Source organism: Poecilia reticulata, chromosome 20 (assembly GCF_904066995.2).
Source record: "Poecilia reticulata chromosome 20, P_reticulata-male-v2, whole genome shotgun sequence".
Classification (NCBI taxonomy): Eukaryota; Metazoa; Chordata; class Actinopteri; order Cyprinodontiformes; family Poeciliidae; genus Poecilia; species Poecilia reticulata.
Genome location: NC_088849.1, coordinates 17,123,794 through 17,146,521, shown reverse-complemented (window position 1 = coordinate 17,146,521; position 22,728 = coordinate 17,123,794). Strand labels below are relative to the sequence as shown.

The window sequence follows — 22,728 nt, the reverse complement described above, 5'->3', positions numbered from 1 at the left end:
AAACGGCAGATGAGAATCCCACTGCCTCTGAAGCTTTAACCTCAATTCCGCATGACTTGAGCTGGTGTAAAAATAAAATTGGCAGAGTACAGCAGTGTTTCTCTGTGTGTGCACTGGTGCAGGTTATCAGATGCATGAATGTGACTGATATCGGCAGGCTGTGGAAATTATGTACATTACAGCATGGTTCATTATCCGCTTTATTTGCTTTTTTGGCATGCCGACGAACAAACACCCACTCAACAGATGTCCAAATGTTTGGGCATTCATTCTTTTGTTAGGGTTGTTAGGACCTCCGGGGAAATAATGAACATAAATTACATTGAATGTAATCAGGAAAGCTTTTCATGCTTCGGAAATAAGACGGACACAAATCACATTGGTTGTTTTAATGTCTTTTAAACATTCTTGTGTGACAAGTGCGTGGATTCTACGTTGCTGGATTTGAACAGGTCTTGTCTTGTAAAGTATGCAGAGATGATATTTGTTGTAAACTTGCTGTACAAGTAAACTGTGAATACAGATGCCAAGGCAGATAGCTAGTAAGCTAGGTGGCTAGCTAGCAACAAAATAGAGACAGAAAAATAAGTAAATATATATATATAAACAGTGCTTTTCATAACAGAAACGATCAGTGGTACTATTCAACGCCTGATTCATCCATTCCAAAACCAATTTGGACGTATAGTTCAGGACCAATTTACTCTTGACCCTAGAAGATTTAGTTTTAAAATAATATTTCAATTTTACTAGCGTGTTTCTTCTGATTAGATTGGGAGTTTTGAATGACTTGGTTAGATGAACAACTTAGATCTGACAGGAGATATGAGGAGGGTTACGAACATGAAAGACTTGGAGCTCATTGCCAAAGATAAATTACCAAAATATCAGTGGAAACAAGTTGCTCAGCAGTTATTAGAAGAGAGTGACGGCTTTTAAGCCAGATTATGCTTTTTCATTGATTAATGAAATAATTATAATTTAAAATTTAATACAAATAATCTCTCTTTGCAAATTGGTACTTCCTTTGCATTATTTTATCATCTTTTAGAGAATCCTGTCAAAACAAATTCCATAACAAAATGGAAATAATTTTATATCTACATCTGCTAAGGGTGTGAATAATTTTGAGGTTAATTGTAAATTTGAATTATTGTCTGATTGGAACATTCAATGGGGCCAAACACACCCAACCCAAAGTGTCACTTTGTATTACAAGACATCGGCTAAGATGTTCAAAAGGTCCACAAAAACATCTGACAGGCTCTTCAGATAGTTGCTATTTTAGGAGTGAAAAATGGCGCCATCAATAAAAAACATTGCATTACTTGTATATAAGCAAAACCTAAAGGACCCTGGAAAATGTGCAGTTGCTTTGTTGCAGCAGATCAATACGACTCTTATGCTTCTAAACTAAATATAACAAAATCACAGCCAGCGGCGGCATCCAGGATCTCTTTGTCAAGAGTTTAAAGAAAGGGAAACAAAAGGCATTGTTCTGCTCAAGATGTTCATTTAAAGCGTACAAATTGACTTTGTGTCTTATTTAAAAATATACAAGTAAATCAAGAGGTGAGGGAGGGTTTTGGATTTGCTACTATTATCTAAAGCTAATCTTCATTAAACTTAAATGACAAGACTTTAATTAATTAAGGGTTAGAAATTCTATGAGATAAAATGTACAGCAATGTGTTCTTTCACATGGATTTCTTCTAAATGTTTTTTTTATTTTTTATTTTTATTTTATGTAAGACTGTGTCAAGTAAGATTAAAACGTACACCAACATTTTTCGACACTTCCTCTGCTGATTAATCAGCCACTGATCCATGCTGCCGTTCGATCGGGAACGGAAGGTGAAACACAGCAGCTGTTGCTTCGCCTCGTTCTGCAATTCTGCTCCGTCTGACATTTCTCACATATTTTAACACTGTCTGAGATGCTGAATACATAATATGTCCCTGCAATGTGGGAGCTGACAACTATCAGTGTTTCGGATCTTGTCACTTCACTAGGAAGGAATTGTTTAGGAGATTTCAGAGCCAAGGACAGTCGGGGAGATGAGGTGAGGATTGCCAAATCTATTGCTATGACACAGAGTTCATTTTCCAGCGTGCCGTTCACCTGGATTCCTCAACGTGACACAAGGAAACAGAGTCATTTTAGTTTAGTGGTGCCATCTGAGGCATGGGAGGATATGACGAGGTGACAATTGTCTACACAAAAGGAAAATACTGCCACAATGGTAAGTTGTAGACATTTTTTAAGTCTTTTTCAATAACAATTATGCTTTTTGTTACAAAATTCTCAGTCACAGTATCCTAGAAAAACTTAATTTACTCACCTAAAGCTTTTCAATTATTTCTCGTATTACAACAAGTTTTGATGCATTTTGACGGAATTTTTTTTTGATAAATCGACACAAAGTAGATTCGGCTCGGCTATGAAATGGATGGAAAATATGATAAAAAAAAAAAAAAACTTTTTACAAATGAAGACTAAAATGAATTCAGCCCTTTTTATATATTCATCCGTAAAGACTCTCCTTGTGTGTAATTTAATCTCAGTATCTTTCCGGCAGGTCTGTGAAGGCCTCTGTTTGTTAGAGAAGTAGAAAAACAGCAGCATGAAGACCAATAGACAAAGCAAGTTAAATTTCTTAAACAAAGTCCAAATGTTTAAACATCTCATGTACTACTGTTCAATGTATCTGCCAAAAATGTAATGTAAAAGTAAAGTTTATTGAAAAAGCACATTTCTAAGGCTAAAGTAGAAGTGGGCTTTTATCATATTGCTTGCCATGTATGTATACCATATGAAGAACTTATAATAATTTTCAGTTTTCATTGCCTCGAAATTTTTAAATTAATATTAAATAAGAAAACAAAAAAACTTACAGTATCATCAGTTGTGTTATTTTTTACCATTTTCTCCCAAATTTGAAAACATGAAATGCAGTTACTGTCTGCATTTTACTGAAATAAATCACACTTCTTAAAGTGGTGTCCTGAAAAAGCCTATTTAAAAAGGGGATGATTTTCAAAAACAGCACGTCTGTGGTGCTATGAATGCTGTGCCTGGCAGTCACAACCACACTGTTGCCTAAAAAAGGATTTGGTTTGTGGTAATCACAAAGGTACCACAGAATATTGCGATACAAGTCCGCACTGTCCACCCCTGACTCAAAATCTCTAACAGACAGGATTAAAAAACAAGCGATAAAAACTAAACTAGATATAAATAAATAAAAGGATTCAGACCAACACTATTACTACAGACTTGATGGGAAAATGGATGGATCTAAAGATGTGGCAGTTCTAAAGATTTTAGTCTAGAGACACATAAATAGACTTTAAGATGTAACTGAAATGAAAGGTGGTTATAAAAAGCATCAATTCAGAAGGGCCCAGCGCTTATAAGCACCACACTTTCTAGATGCATATAATGTAAAACTTTGTATCATTTTTTTTTTTCTTTTTGTTTGCAGTTATGTGCTTCTTTGTGTTGGTCTCGAGTAAAATCCCAAATAAAACCTGCTGAAATTTGTGGCTCCAATGTGACGAAAGCTGGGAAGGCTCTGCAATAGCTTTAGTTTTACCTAATGTAACCTAGTTAAGTTTACCACAACTTTGATTAGTAGGAGGGAAATGAAGCAACCTATTACAAATATTATATCTAGTGATTATTTGAGCATACTCTACAAGTAATTCTATAATACAAAGGTGAGAGAAGTCCTACTATTTGTTTTTAGCATCACTGCTGTGTCTATTTGTGAGATAATCTCCCATTACAAGTCTGGTAAGGACACAACCTGGATGAAACTTGTTTAATGATTGTTTAAGACTCTCAGAAAGTCCCTCAAAGCAAAACAATTATTTCCCATTGCATTCCTGCTTTGTGGTGTGAGTAAAGTAAAAGCCCCACAAGCCTGAGTCAATTTAATGCAGGGTGTTGCCTTTTAGCAACAAGCTTCAACTTGTTACAAAATGAGTTGGCTCTTAGCAGTTGTTTGCAATTAAAGTTAGTTTTATTATATGCTTTTAACGTTGTGGGACTGATTAAGTCCTTAGTTTCGATAATACAACTCCCAGTGTACTGCAGAGAGTTTCAGGTCAGGATAGAAAGATATATCCAGTATAATTTAAGTCAGTTGAGCCTCATCATTCCACTCAGAGATGAGAAGTTTTCCTCACGGCTTCACAGGAGGTGATAATGCACTGGTTTGCAAAGCGTCTTCTCAGAAGAGAAGCCAAGCAATGTTTTTGTCCTTGTGGTCCCTGGGGAGGGAATTACAAGACTTGCGTTTTCTCTTGTTGTGCCTGGAATCTGACTTATTTTCTTTAACTACTGTTTTTAACGCACCGGTCTTTGTTTGAGAGTATTATTGTCAAAAATAAAACTAAAATTAGAAACAGAAAGTAGGTGGACCCTTGTTTTTAGGTCACAATTACTATGTTTTGAGTGGCACTAAAAGTTAAGTAATGCTGATAGGGGTGATATTAAACAGTTGGATGTCACTGATGTTTATTTAATTTAAAGAAAAAAGTTAAAAAAAAAACGTGCATGAGGCACAATTACTTTTTTATGAAAGTAGAAGAACAAGCTGCACAGTTAATACTTTAGGGTTAGGTCTAGGTACTCAGGAAGGTATTATGTCACTACATATCTTTATTTCCTGTCTAAAACTGAATTTCCAGCTGTATACCTGGGTAGTGCTCAGATATACGGTCTCACTCCAAAACAGTGAGAGTTGGTTCCCCTGGTAGCTACAGATTAGAAACAGTTTACATCACACAGACTTGGCGGTGGAGCAGAGTATGAAGCTTGAATCCACTCTTAAAGTCCTTCAGTACAAACAGGCTGAAGTCTCGACTTTGACAAGTCCGTTGCAACACCTCAAATGTTTTCTTTTTCAGAAGTTCTGTTGCGAATTTGCTGAGGTGTGGAGGGCCATTAACCAGCTGAGGGATTGATTGTGGATAACTCTACCTGCCAGACAGATGGATTCACACTCGACTCTAGGATGCTTTGGTATACAGCAGAGATCACAGTCGACTCAATGACATCAACATCGCTAAAATAAGCCTGAACCATCACCTCTCTAGATCTATGCTTGACAAATGATATGAGGCAGTATTGCCGAGTCTGTATCTGCTTTTTGCCAAACATGCTGTATAGTATGGCTAAATATGTCTACTTTTGCCACATTTGTCCAAAGGAAATTGCTACACTTGATTCATGGTTCATTCAAATACAACGTTGCAAACCTAAGTTGTCCAGCCATATTTCTATTGAGTTTTATTTTTTCTGATTTCTCCCTTCCAAAAATTAGTCGAGCTGTACCGTCATTAACTTTGATATTTAACATGATAAAATTGTGTAATTTGCCACAATCAAGTAAAAAAAACATTAGCTACAGAGATGCCTGTGTTGCTCCCTGATTGCTGATTTTGAGCTTTGATAGGAGGATTATGAACCAAATATCTTCCACCTGCTCACTCCTCTGCAGCCTCATCACTCCCTCCCTCTCTTTTTTTTTCTGCTGCAGCTGCTGTGGGGGAGATTGTTCTCTATATGTAGGTGCTGATGAAATTTTGAGGGTGAGTACTGAATTATTTAAGGGGAGGATTATGAAAGCAGCTTTTCTAGTGTGTTGCTGGTGGATATGAATCGATATGAGTCCTCCCCAACTCCCTATAGCCAGCATCTGCCCCCCCCCTCCACCCCAACTCTCTTTCTCTTTTTCACTCTCCTTGAAAGCCCAGAACCTCTGAACAGAAGTCCAGACACATGGCCAGGGGACACAGCAGCCTGGGTAGCCAGATGCTCGAGGCATGATGAAATGCAAGACATGTGAAAACCGACAGGAAAGCGAAGGGATTGTTTATCGGTGTGTGTTGAAGGGCCTAGGTTCAGACTGACCACAGAAACAGATGGCAGGAAAAAAAAAAAACTCGGCTGCCAAATCTGTTGTTCTTCTCCTCTGATTCTGCCAGGCAGGAATTTGGGGGTGGGGGGGTCTTACAGTCCAAGTCAGACGGTTGAGAAAACAGACCGTACACAAAGATGTAGCGCAACCATGTGCTGAAAGCTACATTTCTGTGGGTCTCGCTGTCACCTTCAGCAATGGACCAGTTACATAACAGCTGCCTTCCATGAAGATTTGATTGCACAGGCTTGAGTTTTGCAGCGGCAAAGCTCAGAAGGCTGAATTAATAACGGCGCTGCAGCACTCGATCTCTTGTTTTACTTGATTGTCTCAGCGAGTGAGTATGCCTGCATTTCAGTTTCCGTTTAAGGATACTTCTTAATCCTGAACAGATTTTGTTGAACAGTGCGTCTTTTTTTTTTTTTTTTTTGGTCAGCTTTATGGTCAGTACTAACATTTTCCAAGAGACTTAGTTTTATGTTTTCATTCAAGACCCGCCAGATAGAGAAAAAGGATGCACTGATATTTCAGCTTTCTGTTGATGGAATAAGGAGGGCCACTATACAGAGACATCAGTCTGTTTGGGTGTGTGCTTACATGCTCCTCTCTTCCCAAAAGTGAGCAGAATCTCATCAATAAGCAGTAAGTTGTGAAAACATTGGAATACATTTTTCCTTCAAGAATCAAGGAGCAGTTCAATTTTGATTACAGATGAAAAGGGTAATCAGCTGCTGACCAACATCGGGTTGCTCCGCCTGACCAGTAACTGCCTGATCAAAATTCTTACAAAAATCCCTGGGCCAGGTCTAGCTTTAGCTTTTTTTTTTTTTTGCCTCAACCATCATCTTGTTCACTCTGGGTAATGATCATATAAATGTTGCTATCGGCTTTCATATGTTAAGTCAAATTAAAGCTCTGGGGAAACAGAAGTTCTTGAATTACTACTTAGAAAATCCTTGAAATGCTGATCAACTTATAAAGGTAAAGTACAAAAAAAACCGCTTTGGTTTATATTACATTGAAATATATATGCACATATATGCTGAATATTTGCATTACATTGAACTAAAACAAAAAAAAAGACAAAGACAAAAAGAATTCTTTACAATTAAAAAAAGAGTTAAAACCACTTCATAAATCTTCTGTCACTAATTAGTTTAAAAGACTGGAAGCTTGTGACATCCATTAATATTCACCTAGTATTGTAATGTTTTATTGAAGAGATTAATAAATTATCTACTGAAGTAAAAAAAATATTCATAATTTATCAAAGTGCAGACCAAAACTGTATAAGTCTGTAGTTCTGCCCCTAGAGTCTTAGGGCTGCTCGAAGACATACTGACCACTTCTCCCGTCTTTGCTCCATTTTCCTCCTCCTCTCCAATTTTGCATGATCAGCCATTGTTACAGCTCTCAACTTTCTGTTCTCACTCTGTTGTTTACTCTTCAAAAAAGCTACACCTGGTCTAGCTTTCTGTTTATATGTGACACCTTTCTTGAGAGGGCCTGCTCCTGCCAGCAACCTCATGTTCTTCTGTAGATGATACACTTGACCCTGTCAATCAGTGTTTAACCCCGTCTCTCTCCTAAACAACAGGGATCCGTTTTTATTGACTGGACTTTTGTAACTATATGTGCCGCCTTTCATCCTCTGGACTTGGAAACTGACTCAGAGCTCGTCAGCTTGCATGTATTTCTGCCCTAAATAAAGCCACTAAAGGAGCTACTGTTGTTAACTTTTTACTTTTCTTTTTCACAGAAAGAATAAATAGTACTGATAATCAGTATTTCTGTGGGGTTTTTGTGTGTGTGTGGATGCTGTGGCTTCTCAAGCCTTCAGTCAGTTGTGGCAGACGACTATACACACCGAGCGCAAGGTTAGTATGAGGGTTTGCTGCAAAATCAATGACAAAGGATTGGCTTTGTCCTGCTCCTTTTTGAGATGGATATGAAGGTTTTGTTTATGTCTGATTTCTATTCCCATTTGTTTTAATTTGATATTTTTCTCTCTGACATCTGTTTTTTTTGTCATTTTCAAAGTATATAAAGATTTGATTTTGTCTCCACTGTCACCACATCCAGAAGGACTGAATGTTGCAAGTCAATGCCTCGATGCAGTCTGCTGGGTTTCCTTAGACAAAAAATGTTTTTAACCCATTTAAATAATAAACTGAACTCGACTGGATTGTTTTTTTTTTTTTTTCAATGGGATCAATTGGAACGTACATATCTGACTTGGAGTCTTTTAATATGATTAAACATAATTCAGAGGACATGTGGTAACTGTTGCTTTATGCGAAAAAACTAAATTAAAATGAAAACAAGAAATCATACAACTAAAAGTTAACGTGTGCTGGCACACCTTTATGTTTGCATGATCTTAAAATTTCACTCTGTCCCAACCACCATCTGTCTTAATTCAAAGTTCAATCTGTAATTCCTCAAGAGGCCGACAGCTAAAATTATAGAGGGCTAAAAATAATGGCACCATAACTGAGAGGATCCCATTGAGAATGATTGAGAAGTGAGGTCGCTCGGCAGGCTGAGGAAGTTAGGTGAGCTGAATTCATTGCTGGCCTTCACTTTTAAAACGATGAATTCACATAAACAAAACCTATTCATCTTTCTTCTACACAACCAACACTCTGACGCAGCACTATCTCTACTTGTGCAGCGATCTGCAGACGGTAAACTCTGTCATACCATAACAACGTTCCCATTTCTTTGGTTCATCACACGAAAGCAAATTTCTTAAGGCAATGCTCATCCACCAAACAACTGTAGACATGTACATGTGTGTTAGGTTTGAGGCAGTATTTGTGCTCAAGTCCGTGCAGTTGAGGCACAACATGACTGTTTTATTATTCATACTTGTGTGGATCCTCTTTCAGCCGAGGGACACCTGACAGACAAACACGCTAAGGATCTTTCTATTTCTGCTGCCTAAATGAGGAATTTTAAAAAATAAACAGAAGGCACCTCTCAACAAATCCAGAGCACTAAAGACATAGTTGCTTTTCATGTGTAAAATCATCCACATGAGCCTCCTTCCTGAACAGCGCAAATAAACTGAGAGACACACAAGTGGTCATTTTTATTGCCCTAATGCGCTTTTTAATGGCCATCCTCCACCCTCTTCATGTTGACGTCATATCCATTAGGCTGCACCTCTGGGCCTTTTTAGTGGAGGCTGGTGCACAGAACTCCAGGCTAAGAGTCCTTAGCCTACAGTCAATTTTGAGCTGATAAACTCACCATTTTCGCCGATCTGACAGATGCGGTTACCGGGGCAATCCGCTCGCAGCCATGACTATCAATCCCCCTGCGAGTGAGTGAACCCAGTGAACTGTGTGTCAGAAGGTAAAAGCTCTCTTTCCGTAATCCCTTACCTGTGTTTTACTTGTACACGCAGAGCTCAACTATCCGTGTATGCGTGTTTATAGCTCAGCTGACCAAGCAGTATATTTGGATCTGGTGCCACAGATAATAACCCTTGCAGGCTAATGTGAGGAGATAAGATTTCGCATCTGATCAGCATCAGAGTCATAACTCACCAGGTTTCCTCCAGCCTCGTCGTCTCTCGTAACGACGGCATCATCAATTATACCGGGAGTTGACCCCATTCTGACCTGGTATTCAACAGTGAAGTGTCATCAACACCCTGCAATCCGCACTGACTTGTCTTTTCCTCTTCATGAATATAGAATGAGGGGGAACAGCAGGTCAAGCAAAACATAGGGTTGCCTAACGTGATGATAGCCAACACCTTGCTGATACGTCTAAGTAGAAAACGAGAAATGGAGACTTGGCGTTAGGTTGTTTTGGAGTTCAGAGTCCTACTGGTCAAAATTTTGTTGAAAATAAAAAATACAATTAGAATATTTTATCAGTTGCCTTTAATATGAAAACTAAACGGGAAGTAATTTAGATCGAGGGGAACAATGAAATTAATTGCCGTGAATGGCTGAAGATTTTCTGATCGCAACTAAAATGCCAGCAGAAGCCAGATATCCATCTGGGAAAGTTTAAACTCACTCAGCAATCCTGAGTTTGGTATAAGATATGGCTGCATGCATGTAGTCTAATTTAACTTGTGCAAAAAGGCACAATAACAAAAATTCTACAGAGAACCAGATAGTAGTGATTCTCGGCTTTGAGGGAAGAAAGTCAATACTGGAAAGAAAAACTTTTTTTATGGGAACAACTCTTGCTGAATGTGGAGCAACGGTAATTGACAAAAATGTAACCGTGCTAGAGAGACATCAGGTAGCAGGCTAGAATAGAGAAGAGATGAGCATATTGGAGGTAATGCTTTGGTACCTATACTTGGGTACTGAAGTGTTTTAAAAGTCTGCAAACTAAGAGAATGTGTCAATCTCAATTTCACAGGAGTAGCTGGAAGCTACCAGGAGCTGTCCTCTGTGCAGGGCTGCATGAAGATGATTCTAGGAGTAAAAACATTAGCGTTTTAGAAACTCAGAGTTAGCTGAATGAACATACCCTGGCTCTCTTGGGTCTACATCCATTAACACCAGTACTCATTTTTACATTTCCTGACAGCTTTATGCAGTCAGTCAGAATTCAAGGGGATCATTCCCCAATTACTTGACCTAACATTTAAAAATGGCTGAAATATTTTAATCTTTGCAATAGCTCATTTATAGTTCAGGTCAAAGAGAAATGTTGGACTTTGAAATTGGGTTAGTTACAGCAATTTTTAAACAAAGGCTTATTCCAACTTAAAGTTTTATAATTGTTCCTCTGCTTTCATATTATTTCAAAAATGAATATGTTGTAAGTATACATTAATACAATGCACATGTTTGTACAGAAGTATCGGGTTTTTAAACTCACTTGAAAAGCAAATTACTACAGAAGACTAAAATGCGATCCAAACTAAATTAGTTTACAGTCTTCAGTCGATGAATAAGACACCACAAACTAATAATGTGTCAAACTGAACACTTTAGGGCAATGCCACAAAGAATCTAAAAGATTTTGATCTACAGACTGGATATAAGGGGAGGACTATGGTGTACAAAGAAAGGGTGACTTGAGCAATTTGGTTGAAAATCCAAAGACATTTCTTTCTTTGTGACAAAACTGATGAAGAACCTAAGAACTGATGCTTGCCTCTCATTTTTGACCCAGAAACTCTGAAAACCAGGAACGTTTATCTGTGGGAGAAAATTCTATGTGCAAATATGAGCTCTTTTTGATAATTAAAGGTTATGCACCCCTCAGGACTTTGCATGCAAAAGACTGATTTTAAAATACCTTCTACAAACTACAGGGAATCTGCGTAAAGAGGATAAATGTAATCAATGAGACAGAAACGTGATGTCTTGTGACTTTGCTGCAGTGTTAAGTGCAACGACTTTAAAGATGGGGTTGGTAGGACTTTTGCAAGAGTCCAACCAAGATGTGGTGAATACGTGAACCATTTTTTGAGTCAAACCAAGGCAGCCTGCTCCAGTTGTGGCTTTGAAATAATGGTTTGTACAGTTGGTTGAACTTGCACTGCTCCACTGCCACTCAGTGTGGAACACCCAAGGCCTGATGCCTACTGACGGGCAATAATGATGGGGGCAATAATGAAATTAAAGATGGAACTTTTGGCAAAGGAAGGAAGGGGAAAACTCACTCAGGAAAACCAGGTAAAGAGAGAAAGTGAAGGGGAAACGGGGTAGAGGGACAGAGCAAGGGAAGAGAGAAGGTTGTTCTGATAAACATATGAGACAAAGTGTTCCGGGAATAGCGCAATACCTCCAATCCATCACCAGATCATTGGGTTGCATGAATAATGAATTTGCTCGGTGGTTCAAATTTGATGGATGAATTTGGTCAAACAGGTCGACCCAGTAGCACATGACTGCATTTAATTAATACTTGAGAAAATAGCTGCCATACATTTGTTACACATATACATTTAACCTAAAAATAGCTTTGTGAGATTGAATCCTCAAATAAAACAATGTCTGGAATAATCTGAGGACGGGTCAAAGAAAAAGACTTTCTTCCTAAAATTAATCCTCCCTTTCTCTCGGGTGCTGGGTGACTGAGATGGTAGAGCGTGGGCATCGTGTGGTGGTCGTCCCGGGTTTGATTCCCGGTCTCGGGTATTTGCTGCATGTCTTCCCTTTCTCACCTCTCTGCATTTCTTGCCTATGTGCTGCTCATAAAGGCAACTAAAGTCTAAAAAAATAAGTTTAAAAAGTCTTCATTCCTCTCTTATTATCCTCTTGTCTTATCAGGACCTATGCAAGCATTATTCATCTCTCAAGTATCTTTCATGCAATCAGTTTGGCATATTTTTATAACGGGCATTGCATGCATGTGGGTGTATGAATGACTTTCCTTTCTCCTTTAGGACACTTTGCCCCATTTATTAAGAGAAAAGAGGACATCCATTTGTTTGTTCAGTGTGAGAGTGAATTAAAAAGCCCATCATCTCAAATCTAAACTGCTGTTTGAGACGAATCTTTGCTACAAGCAGATGGACGTCAAAGACACACAGAGAGTGAGATTGTGATTGACGTGAGGTCAGTGGGGCATGAAGGAGAGGAAGAGACATCAGAGGAATGGGTTTTCCACCCGTCCATCTGTCCATCCAGAACACACAGGCCAGCCATTAGCCAGGCTCCAGCTGTTATATAATGGCCTGCAGGTTACGAGGACTGCTCATTTTAATTTTCTTATCCACCAACACAAAAAGGCAAAGAGAAACATGTTGCTGCAAGCAACTGTATCTTTTCTTTTTGAATGAATGCAGCCCTGGGCGAGTCCCACCTTCTGCTCCCACTTAAGAGAACTAAATATTGGGTTAACGAGAAGGGGTCGCGATGAGAAAAGACGACTTCAGTTGTATTTTGGAATAAAGTAACAATTTGGATTTATTTACTTATTTTCCTCTCAAATCCAAACCATGCTTCAAATCTGTAACAACTGTAAAATAATTCAGTCCAGGTTTTCCACTTTATATATACATACATACATATACCAGACACCAAACACAGAGGACCAAGATTTGGTTTTTATGCTTCGTTAAAGTGGAACAAACTATCAGAAAACAACCATTCGAGGACGAACACATTGGTATGCAGGTAAACCGGTTTGAGATGAGTTGAGCTTTGTGATGTTGCACTGATGGAAGTAGCCATCAGAAGACGGGTACATTGGAGTCATAAAGGGATGAAGATGGTCTGTAACAATACTTAAGAAAGCTTTGTTGTTTAAACAATACTCCACTATAATGAAGAGGTCCAAAGTGTTTGGAAAAAAATATCCCCCACACCATGACACTGCAACCATCAACAAGGATCGTTGATATGATGCAGGATATGGCATTTGGTTCACCTTGTTTACCCCAAATTCTGACCTTACCCACTCAGTGTTGCAGCTGTAGATGTGATTCATCAGACCACGCAAAAATATTCTAATCTGATTGATTATGTGAGCTACTGCCATTTTGAGGGTATGCTAAGACAACTGGGCCTCTGTGTTCGATTACATTTATAAAGTCCCAGACAAATCAGATGTCTCGGATGATTAAATTAAGGTTTCTAAACAGTATGGTTAGTGTTAAAAGAAAAGTATGCATTAGATTTGTTTAAGAAATTCACTGAATATCTCTGACTACAGTACAAGTGATTTGTAAAAAAAAAAAAATATATATATATATATATATATATTTGTAGGGCTTTTCCCCACTGAAAATTAGAAGGTTACATTGATTTTAGCTTTTATGACAAGATAATTCTTCAGTCATAAAAATGTTAATTTATTTAAGGGTTTTCAAGAAGTCTAGCCACCAGTGCCAACACATATAAAGCTGCGTGCTGTTCTATTTTTGCCTGAAAGGTTAGTCAAACGAAGACTGCATCCCTTGAAATCTGCCAGAAGGATGTTCCAGGGACTTTGTTAATCAAATCTGAGGATTCCTTTCTTAAATGCTGGCGTTCAGTCTGGAAAACTAAATCTGGTACATAATTTGGTTACACAAGGGAAAGAAACGAGTTTAAGATTAAAAGATTAAATTTAGCCCATAGCTTGTTATTTTGTCTTGTTAAGCTCTATTGGACCAGTAATTACAATAAAATTTAGGGAGATTATGAAAAATAGCAAAGAATAGTCAAAAAATGATGCCGGCTCTTCAAAAGTCTATCATTTTAAAGTCATAGAAACAACCTTTTGCTGTAATTACCCCAAAAGTCTGCTGTGTCTTCCTAACAGCTTTGCACATCTACTGGCTGAAATATCTGCTCACTCATGTTTGCAAAAATAGCTCCAGATGGGATGGAGAGGCAGTTATCCAGCACTGCCAAAGACTCTCAATTAGATTTAGGTTTCAACCATTATAAGAAATCAATATGCTTTCATCAAAACCAGGGGTCTGAAACCTGCAGCTCTAGGGCTGCAAATGGCTCTTCGGACCTTCTACAATGCCTCTTAATAACTTTGACTGGAAATAATAAATAAAAAATATAATGCTTTTAAATATAAATATAATACCAAGGAAAAGGTTTGTCAATATATAAATAAATTTAATTTCCGCATTAGAATAACCCTAAAACTAACACTTATATATTCTTTACTCTGTTTGTTTTTAATACATTTTCACAAATATTAACAGCCCAGAAAAAGAAATTATACAAACCTAAACATTCTAATAAAATAGTGGTTCTTTAGAAAAAAAATTGCATATGATTATCAAAAAATATACATTTTCCTCTTTCAAAAGGTCATACAACATTTGGGTCTCTAAACAAGCAGGATTGAGGGAAACAATTTCTCTTTGGATTGTAAACGTTGCAGACTGCTAATCTAAACCATTACTTCATAGCTCTGGCTGTATGTTCAGGGTTGTAATCCTGCTGGAAGGTGAATTTCTGCCCCAATCTCATTCATCATCATCCAACAGGTTTTGTGCTCCATGGTTTTTACATTGTGTTGGTTTCTGCCAGACAGAATTTTCTATCTAGCTCAAAAAGTGCAATTGTGGTCTAATCTGATCAGAGCATCTTTCTCCACTAATGTTTTCTAACAAACCTCTGGGGCCTTGACAGACCAGCTGTATTAATTCTGAGATTACATTAAAAACAGTTGGCCACAGTTAACTAATAATGGAACCGTTGGTTAGTTGCACTGTTTGTTTTATTTAGGGGTAAAAGAGTTCATCATGTTGCCACTTGTCTGATGTTCAGATACGCAAATGTCTTGGTATGTGACAAAATATAAAATAATTGAAAGCATATAATGATTTAGAAAAAGTGTTACATGATACTCTCTAGGTGGATGTTTGGGAAGTGAGAAACAGCTATTTTCTGGATCAGGATTGCAATGTTTCTGCTTTGAGCTTCAGAGATATTTACTGATTAAAAAAAAAACATCTTTAGGGAACAGACAAAACACATAGCTCGCAATTCTCAGCTTTATAGTCCCTTACAGAAAGATTTAAACAAACATCAGTGATGTTTGTTTATATGGAAGTGATTATATGGAAGTGCATTTACGCCTTCTCAGGTGGGCTCTGTAAGGTAATTTAAAGGCCATTTCAGAAATAGTGGGTTGCTGCATGTTCTCTGTTTTGCTTTTATGTCAGATCACAGTGGACCATTATACTCCTGTGTTTTTGAATTGCCTCCATAGGGAATTTCCACTCACAAGTCATTCTTTAAATCTTAGGCAGATGTTAGAATGCTAAAAGTAACCAATCCATACTATAAACTATCAAAAAATGTTGTGCATAACACTTTCTATGTTTTCTGTTATTTAACATAAGATCAATACGATTCTAAGTTTGGATTGCAAAAAAGGCAACATCATGAACTGCTAACACAGAGAGTCAATAAGAGGCTGAATAATCAGCTTCACCATTGTAAAACTGTAAAGAGATCCTTTGAAACCGCAAGGAGATCCTTGTTTGGATTCACTGGGCTTGAATGATTTTGATTTATTCAGAGATTTACTCAGAGGACAGACAGATTGCACAGAAAGTTGGGAATTACAGCAGGTAATCTCGGCCTTCATACCAGCTCAGTCTCCGGTGATAAGAATATGATCAGCTCTAGAAAGTGCACAAGCACTTTCTAGAGCTTGTGCTCATGAAAACAAGCTGTGTCCAGCTTGTTTTCATGCAGAGAATGGTTCTTTTCCCCCCTTTATAACTGTGAAATTAAGCTTGTTTGGCTGCAAAATCCTTGAACAAACAACTGAGCCAATTGAACTACCAAAGCCAGCTTGCAATTCATTAACAACAAGGGTGTTCCATGTTTTGCTCGACTTCACAAATGACTTTGTTTTCATTGTTTATAAGAAGCTATTTCAATCCTTTGACGTAGGCATTGCTGGGTAACTAAATTTCTACATTTCCCACATGACAGAGTAAATCCTTCAATCCTCAGATAGGACCGAGCTGATTCAGGAGAAAAAAGGGACTTGTCTTAAAAGTCAGGAGTTTTTCCCATGTTTAAGTTGGACAAACCATAATATGTAAATCGTTTTATTTTTAAATCCTTTCTTTGATGGATGCTTCTGTCCGTCTTTATCATTATGGCCCACAATCCTCAAATCATAGCTTGTGTTCAGACTTGGAGCTAGAACAGCTAGCAAATTCTCAGTATATAGCAGTATTTTTATATATATATATATATATATATATATATATATATATATATATATATATATATATATATATTGTAAATAATGCACATTTATGTAGGCAGTGGCTCTGGATGTCCCCTTTCACTGATGTTTTAATGTTTGAAATGATCAACTATTTATTTAAAACAGCGGTAACTCTTTATTTGAAGTTCTTTTTCTTTAAAACCACTGTATAACTGGGATTGTCTTCAATTTCCTCTATTTTAATGAGTGAAAAAAAAAAACAGTAATTGTTTTTGGAGAAAGATGCAATTGCCCCACTCCTGATATAGAGGTAGTAACTTTGTGTGTCCTATTTTTTCCTTCCATTGGTGGCATGTGTAGCACTGTGAAAAAGTGTTTACATATTTAGCCTGATTTTCTTGTTTATTAATCACATGTAAATGTTTCACATCATCAAACTAATTATAAAATCGAATGAGAAGTAAATGGAAAATGCCATTTTAAATAGCGCTTTCCAATAACACAACCAAAATTATTTCAAGAGTGTATGAATATTATTAAGTACTAAATTAAATAATCATGTTAAAACTGCATTTGGTGTTACGCGGGTTAGCTGTTTTGGTAACACTTTATTTGAAGGGATGTGCATAAGACTGACATGACACTGTCATAAACATGACATAACACCTGTCATGAACATAAAGAAGTCTTTATGAATGTTTATGATACTTGTCATGAAGTGTCATTCGGTAAATAATGGCACTTTTAATGCAAAGTGCCTCTAAAAGTTGCATTAAAAGTCCATTAAAAATGCCAACATTGCATTAAATTATCATAATTTACAAAATCATGCAAAGTTGGCATTTTTAATGGACTTTTAATGCAACTTTTAGAGGCACTTTGCATTAAAAGTGCCATTATTTACCGATGTTATGTCATGTTTATGACAGTGTTATGTCAGTCTTATGCACATCCCTTCAAATAAAGTGTTACCAAAACAGCTAACCCGCGTAACACCAAATGCCGTTTTAACATGATTATTTAATTAGTACTTAATAATATTCATACACTCTTGAAATAATTTTGGTTGCATTATTGGAAAAATGCAAAAGCGCTATTTAAAATGGCATTTTCCATTTGTTTCTCATTTGATTTTATACTTAGTTTGATGAGGTGAAACATCTACGTGTGATTAATAAACAAGAAAATCAGGCTAAATATGTAAACACTTTTTCACAGAGCTACACATGCCACCAATGGAAGGAAAAAATAGGAAACAGAAAGTTACTACCTCTATATCAGGAGTGGGGCAATTGCATCTTTCTCCAAAAACAATTACTGTTTTTTTTTTCACTCATTAAAATAGAGGAAATTAAAGACAGTCCCAGTTATACAGTGGTTTTAAAGAAAAAGAACTGTGATTCAAAAGTAAACAGGTCTGAGCCTCGTCTACATGGCAAAGAAATGTAACATTTCCTTACACTACAGTCTATAAAAAATGTCTGTCTAGAATAAAATCGACCCAAGAATGGAACTTAGGAGAGCTCCACAAATAACAGAAGAATCAAGGTTGTTTTTAAGCAATTGATACAATACTGCACATTAAACACAATCTTCCACAACACAGGTTAGGCTCCTCTTTCTGTTAAGAAAGTTACTAACCTCATTTCACTCTTCTGGCCAAGGTCTTTGCAGGTCACTATGACTTTACTTTGAGCTAAATTAATATTTTTGCCAAGTTGGTATTCAAGATCAACCTTGTATTGTCTTCAGCTGATTTATTTTTATGTCCCTGAGGAGTTATGATCAGGAAACTGTTTATTAATACATGCACATTAATACATGTTAAATGGACCTTTTAAAGTGAAAGATCTTATTCTAGTTAATAACTCAGTAAGTTTTCAAAATGATCCATGAGTAATTCATAATTAGTTGAATCACTTGAAAAGTAATTTAGTGTGTTTAATTCAGACTACACACTTGTCTTGTCTTGATAGAGTAACAGATAAAACCTTGTAGGAAGCCAAAGATTTCAGTAAGAGAATTGTCTTAATTTCTTACCATAACTTTGCCAATGGCTTGTGTTTTTTTTTTTTAATCCTTCAGAAAGGGTTGGTAACAGAAGGCTGATGCAACTGTGCAAGGTTTTCTGTGAGCTGAGACAGGGAACGAAACCACAGCACCAACAAGACAACCCCAATTAAATCAATCCAAGCATCATCACTCTGCTTTATTTGGTTGAGAAAAGCAGTTTTTTTTCCTTTGCGGGACATTTTCGCCATTATTCGCCACTTTTATCTAGCTTTTCTCCATACAATAGTTTTGTTTTTTTTTCAGCAAGAGAAACATTCAGATATCCAACACCAGAACCAGACTTTAAATAGCCAGCAAACACTGACCTGAGGTTCAGATGGCCCAGCAGGGGATCGGCAGCTGCACCCAGCACCCAGACGGTGAAGCCAATCAGAAGCAGAGTGGTGGTGAGGATGGTGCGTCGTGCTTCTGTTGAAGTGTCTCTTACAGCCAGGCTAAAAGAAACAGCCCCTCTTAAACCTTGGTACAGATAGAAAACAAATCTGTTTTTGAGCAAACATATGAGTTAATGGCATCTGTAAAACTACCAGAAATATATCAAACAACTATTGTGCATAAAAGGCAGCAAGCCATCCAGATAATAAGGCCGTAGAAGGGAAACAGATTACACTCTGACTATCACTGTCACCATAAACCATTTGGCCAACAAATAGTTTAGATTGCGTGATGAAGAGTGTAAAAGCAAAGAAATGTCCCATGGAAATTAATTGGCCTCCGTGGGAAAAAATGGGGGAGGTGTTGGTTGCTTATGTTGGTGGATACATAAAAAAAAAACAAAAAAAAAACTGCAAGATAAGGGGTTTTCATAACGAAGCATTCTTACATAAGCTGTAAAGTAGGTCAGACCTGCAAACATACAGTACATGATGGTGTATTACTTTCTATAAAACATTTCTTTCCCTTTCCCTAGTCTTTTAACTGTAAAGCATTTGAAATATTACTGTCAAACACACCTATATAAAGGTAATGATTTATTTACATCACTTTAAACATAAACTAACAGGGTAAGAGTGAAAAATAAAAACATTGGTGATTCTGAATATATCCGTTTAAGCAGAACTGCTCTCAGGAGCAAAAAGTAATGAAATATTAAAGGCTTTAAGTAGGTGCTGGCGTTTGTGACTGTCAAACTAACTTCATCAAGACATTGTGTTACACTCGTTCCACAAGAGACACCTTCCCTTATCGTCCTCACGAACAATAGTAGCTGCAGGCCCTAAATGATGGGATGAATGAAATGGGAAAGTTTTCTTTTTTCAAAACTTGCAGAAAAAAAGGATTGGAAATCCAACTTTTATCACTCCAGCAATCCCAACTGTATCAATGCTGAAGGCTTAGTGATGATTAGAAGTTGAGGAAAACAGTACCTGCAAACACCATGAAGTGTTGGAAGTTGCGGGAAATCTTCTTTGTGCGACCCAGGTTTATCAGGAAAGACAAAGGGTAGATGTTGCAGGCTCTTGAAATAAAAATGGATAACTGCAGGAATTGAGTACGGTTAAGGACAATATATGAAATTCACCTGGGAAAAAACTAAATGTTTGATGCTAACGTCAAGGAGCAAACAAGTCATCACGTGTGTAAATGCTTCTCTAGTTAACAAAGCAATATAGTAAATTAATTCCTATGGTGGTAAAAATGTTCAGTCTATCTCAGCATTAAACACATCAACCCATTATTGTTAATAAAACCACAAATCTTATTGTGAACCCTAGATTATCCATCTTGTGTTATTTCATTAAACATATGATTTTGGTGCAATATTATTAAATATAACTTTACTGAAGTAACTTTTAAAATGTAGAGAAAGCTGAACTCTATTTAGTGCTCTCTAAAAAAATAATTATATAAGCACCGATCACCACAAGGGACTTGATGTGTTGTTTTTCATTGTCAGGTTTGATTACAGAACCTCAAGACGCATTTCAAAGTAACACCTCAAACGTGCTGCTTGTGTAGCATCATCAAAATAAGCCAAGATATTAGGGAGGGAATTGGTAAGCTGTGTCCCAGAGATGAATATGATGTGTTGTGAAATGTACTTAACTCCCAGGCAAAAAGCAAAGACTACTCTTTGAGGAAGAAACCATAACTCCAAAAGCAACTTCAAATTTTCTGGTCATAATGTTGATTGTTACATTTGAAAGAAAAAAAAATGGGAACTTGCAAGACTGATTATTCTGACATTTAGCAAATGTAAATAATTTTTGTAATCAAAATGGACTTAAAACACGATGGGTTCAGTTTAATTTAATGCCAGATTATGAGAAAAACATGCTATATCTTTATGCAAACCTCTAGCTTCAACTGTGATATGATATGAAGGTTCAAACACAAACTCTGAGTGTATATATATATATATATATATATATATATATATATATATATATATATATATATATAAAAGATTTCTAAACAATGTGTGGTTTATGATGCAAACGCAGCAGTGTGGCACCTTGCAGATGCATGAAACCAATCAGGCGCTGCTTGCTGTCTCGGTTCTAAACATCCACTTTGATGGCCCACACAGGATGGTACTGAATGCTAAGTGTCCAGGGCAGTAACACAGAAGATGATAGGTGGGCAATTATCAGGGACATAGCTGCCATTTTCAAAACACTTAGTGTCTTTTGTCAAAAAAGCTCCAATTGCCCTCTTTTAGTGTCGTCTGACCTTGATTGAACCTACAGTTTTCTTGTTATTATGTGACAATCTGCATTTGTGACACTAAGAGGACAGGGCTAAAGAGAGCCAAACGTATTTTCAAACCCTTTTTTAATCTTTGATGCATGAGAGTCATTTATGCAGACAGGTAACCTTGTTTTAGATCCATGGAGGGAATAGATTTTAGTCTTTCTCAAGGGAAATTCAAATATGATGCAAGAAATCAAAACAGCATCAATATCTACGACAGGGGACGTTAGTCTGACAGAGCTATTACTAAAACAGAGTTCTCTTGCATCCTGCAGTCAATATTAAATCTTCTGAACCCTATGGAATTTCAAAAGCAATATCCTGCTCCCAAAAGCAGGCATTGCTCTCCGACAAAGACCTCTGAGCTATTTGAATGGAGGTAATTAAGCACTTTCATCTCAGCTCCATTTCCAATAAAAGCCAATCTCCATTGTCACCAACTAAGGCTGGAGGCCACAGCGATTAAAATCTACTAAATAGCCAAAGAGCGATTAACATGGGGTGAATGACTCGGGTTATTTCATTTTTATAGTCACGTTTACGGCCCTGCAAGATGACTCTGACCTCCATTTCTTTCTGTTTATACAACCCGGTCAGCTTCCAGTGGGAGATGATTGTGAGATTTTGGTGGATATTATAGAGCAGAACAGTTATACTCAAGTCATAAGTTTTCCTCCACTGCCAGCCACTCAGACTAAACAGGAGCACTGGGATAGGAATCGGCTCTGTCCATGTTTCTGTACCCCCCTTGACCCTGTGCTGGACGGTGATCTGTAATAATAATTGCTGGTCGTCTGAGCAGTGGACTGTGAAAGAACAACTCCTTGGAGTGCAGCCACTTTTACTTCTATGCCAGCTCTGAAGAAAGGATGATTGTACAATGAATAACACCCAGTTCCTACAAATAAATCTCCCTTTCATTCTCCAACAAAGAACAGCTGACGGCTACAACAGCAGCTTCGAGCATAAGACTTGTCTTATCGTAGTCAAACTTTGCCAAAGCTACTTAGGTACCATTAATGCTTTTGTTACCACGTATCAGTTTTTTTTTAAAGCTATAAACACTTTAGAGTTTTATCAACAACACTGGAAGCAGTTGACCAAATAGAGATGATAAATGTAAGTTACAATACCTGAAAAAGCGTAAAAAGGTCATTTATTTTACAAACAAAGAATATTTTACAAAGAAAATGCTAACAAGATAAGTTAGCATACATAACGTTGCAGCTACCGTACTATTTCAGCATCGTAGGGACGTGGGATATTATTTCAAACTAACTCTAGCTGCACAATCTTAAAATTGATATAAGCAGACTAATCAGCATATAGCAAAGACAGAACAAAATGTCGTTAATTCTCCCTACACCCCCAAATATTGCTGACGTCTCATCACCTCTTTCCTATGCAA

At 37.2% G+C, this 22,728-nt stretch overlaps 1 protein-coding gene across 1 annotated transcript in view; it reads right to left on the bottom strand.

Annotated features, from left to right (window-relative positions):
• The window catches only part of LOC103456924 (sodium/hydrogen exchanger 9), a 78,551-nt gene that overhangs the window by 21,152 nt on the left and 34,671 nt on the right, over positions 1 to 22,728 (bottom strand). The window contains exons 11-12 of the mRNA XM_008396808.3: positions 19,994 to 20,105; positions 18,932 to 19,085 (exon numbers count right to left, since the gene is read on the bottom strand). Coding sequence (XP_008395030.2) covers positions 18,932 to 19,085; positions 19,994 to 20,105 — 266 coding nt within the window. The remainder of the gene's footprint in view (positions 1 to 18,931; positions 19,086 to 19,993; positions 20,106 to 22,728) is intronic.